The following is a 2,467-nucleotide window of genomic DNA, read 5'->3' as shown; positions in this document are numbered from 1 at the left end:
TTATGTTAGGATCAAAGAATCATAGAGCTAAAAAGTATTCTGCAGTCTAACTCCCCACTCCAAATCTATTATTGCTATTTATCATTCTCACTAGTTTTGGGAAATCATCAAAGGATGCGGTTGATAAGAGCTAAAAGGAAATAAACTCTTTGCTCCTGATATCACCCCATCCCCAGGGTGGTCACCCCCCAATGCAGTGGTATGTCAAGAAGAGCAAACTGCCCCTTCCGATGCCATAATCTGCCATGATCTTCCCATCTTCCAGTCTCTTTCCATTGCAAGTCACAATCTGTTTCTCAGGGGTTATAGCAGTCTTGTTCTTGATCAGCTGTTTCACCTGGGTCACTGAGCTGGATCTTTGCACCTGGAGGAGATGCCTGTGCCCCTCATCACCTGACTCTACCAGAACCAAGGGCAGCTCCTCATCACTGGGCTTCACCACCTTCAGGGTGAGGTGGATGGTTGTCTCCTTGTCAATGCCGTAAGAGGATAGCTTTCTCGGGGGCTTTAGGATCTTCGAGCCCAGCTGAAGGACCCGGTTCTGTACGGGAACCTTGGTCTTAGACTGGACGTGTTCGTTGATCTTCTTGACTCTGTCATCTGAGCTAGCAGTAAAGGTCATTAATTCCCATTCCTCAGAATGGACATTCACCTGGACAATGAAGGCCAAGAGACAGTTACTAAAAATACTTACCCCAGTTTACACTCCTTGTTCTCCCTTCTTAATTCCTCCCACTGTTCACTGCCTAGCTGGTCCTTCAGCTCATTTATAACAAGCTGTGTCCCTCCCTTTCTTGGAACTTCTCTTTTTGAATTTCCAGGCTATAACACAAACAAGAAAATCAGTCTTATTCCTTATAACCATACCTCTTATTCATCACAAAAATATCATTAATAATTTCCCACCATATATACTTGCCTCCTCTCCAGATAAATTTTGTCAAGTGTCAAAAAATAAATACAACTAAAAAGCATCCCAAGGTTTACACCAGACTCTAAAAACAACTCCCAAAAAGAATTTCCAAGATTTGGCACCCTAATGAGATACTCACCAGGCTGCCCTCCATGACTATTTTAGAAGGAAACTGGTTAGGACACATATTGTCTGCACTGTTAGTTTCTTTTTTAATGTCTCATTACTTTATAATAGTAACTCACGTATTATAGTGACACCATTTTCAATGTTACTTGTTCATCTGTATTTTCTGTATTTTTTTATCTGCCTATTGTAGAATATGATTTTGTCCTTTAATTAAAACATGGCCTCACTTACAGAAAGCAGGGGCTAATTCTAAGTCATATTTAAGTAATGTGAAAATGGGGAAGCTAACCCCAATGTTGTCACTTGAAAGCCTGTGAGGGCCTTCCTCATGCTCCATTCAAAAATATCTTCCCAATTTAGATGTCACAGACATTTCTTCACTGGATTGTCACTACTGGAATAAGCATTACCTTCATTCCAGGTTCTCTTCATGGTGCAAATATTCTTATCATTAACACCTTAGGATAAATTAGTTTTGTGAACCTCTCTTTGGGCAAGAGAAGAAAGCTTAAATTTAAGTCCTGGACCCCTAAACAGAATAAGGGAAGAAAAGCTCAAGATAATATTTCCACAATTTCAAATCTTGCCAGCCCTGTTGAGCACCAGGCCTACTCCCACTTCCTACCATTTATCCCAAACAACAGCCAGCCAGTCTGACACAAAAGAGAACTCAGGAGCCAAATGACCAGCTTCTCTTCACAGAACATTCCTTTCCATCCTGTAGATTTCAATGCCCCTTTAATAAGCCTTTCAAGCCACCCCGACTCCCTGAGCACTGTCCCTCACCCATTCCTGAGATCCCCATCTCTTGGAGGTGATTTCCCTTTCCCTATCTCCATTATCAAATCTCAACTTACACAGAGGCAGGAAGCCATCTCTGCAATCAAGGGAGCAGCAGAAACCAGAGACCCGGAAAACACAAGATTGAGAAAAAGGGCCTTGCGTCCAGCTTATATACAAGCAGCTGAATTGGAAATCCCCTGCCTGTTTGTCTAGCTTTCTGGTGCCCTTTGTTCTTGCATGGTCTCACAAATTTTCTTTCACTTTTGCTGGAGTGAGTTGACAAACAAAAAATACTTCCTGATCGGCCAATTCCTTTTACCTCCTTTTCCAAACATGGATGGTTTCCCTGACTCACCACTCCCAGTTCTGACTTATGACTGTCCAGCCTGCAGCCCAGGGCCCTCGTGGCTTAAAGACCTTTAATACTTGGTGGTCGTCTCCTGCTGCTTTTAAGAGCCCCCAATCAGTCAGGGGCCTTCCGGAGAGCAAGGTCACCGAGGAAAGGACAGTCAGAGTTGGTGTGGAGTCACGGGACCATGAGCAGCCTGTTCACACTATCCTGGCAGGATGTGTAAAGCATGCCTTGAGAAGACATAGGATAAATAAACCTGGATCAGTCCTGGGGGTGTCACTTGCTACATA

At 43.3% G+C, this 2,467-nt stretch overlaps 1 protein-coding gene across 1 annotated transcript; it reads right to left on the bottom strand.

Annotated features, from left to right (window-relative positions):
• Positions 1 to 8: 8 nt before the first annotated feature.
• Positions 9 to 2,141, bottom strand: LOC105311641 (ubiquitin D-like). The gene is made up of 2 exons (XM_011387588.2): positions 1,900 to 2,141; positions 9 to 652 (listed from the first exon to the last, which is right to left on the bottom strand). The coding sequence occupies exons 1-2, from the start codon at positions 1,915 to 1,917 to the stop codon at positions 182 to 184; spliced, it is 489 nt and encodes a 162-aa protein (XP_011385890.1). The 5' UTR covers positions 1,918 to 2,141; the 3' UTR covers positions 9 to 181.
• Between the last annotated feature and the right edge of the window lie 326 nt (positions 2,142 to 2,467).

This window comes from Pteropus vampyrus, unplaced genomic scaffold (genome assembly GCF_000151845.1).
Source record: "Pteropus vampyrus isolate Shadow unplaced genomic scaffold, Pvam_2.0 Scaffold1000005608, whole genome shotgun sequence".
NCBI lineage: Eukaryota > Metazoa > Chordata > Mammalia > Chiroptera > Pteropodidae > Pteropus > Pteropus vampyrus.
Note: the sequence above shows the minus strand (reverse complement) of the source record. Positions and strands in the feature narration are given on the sequence as shown.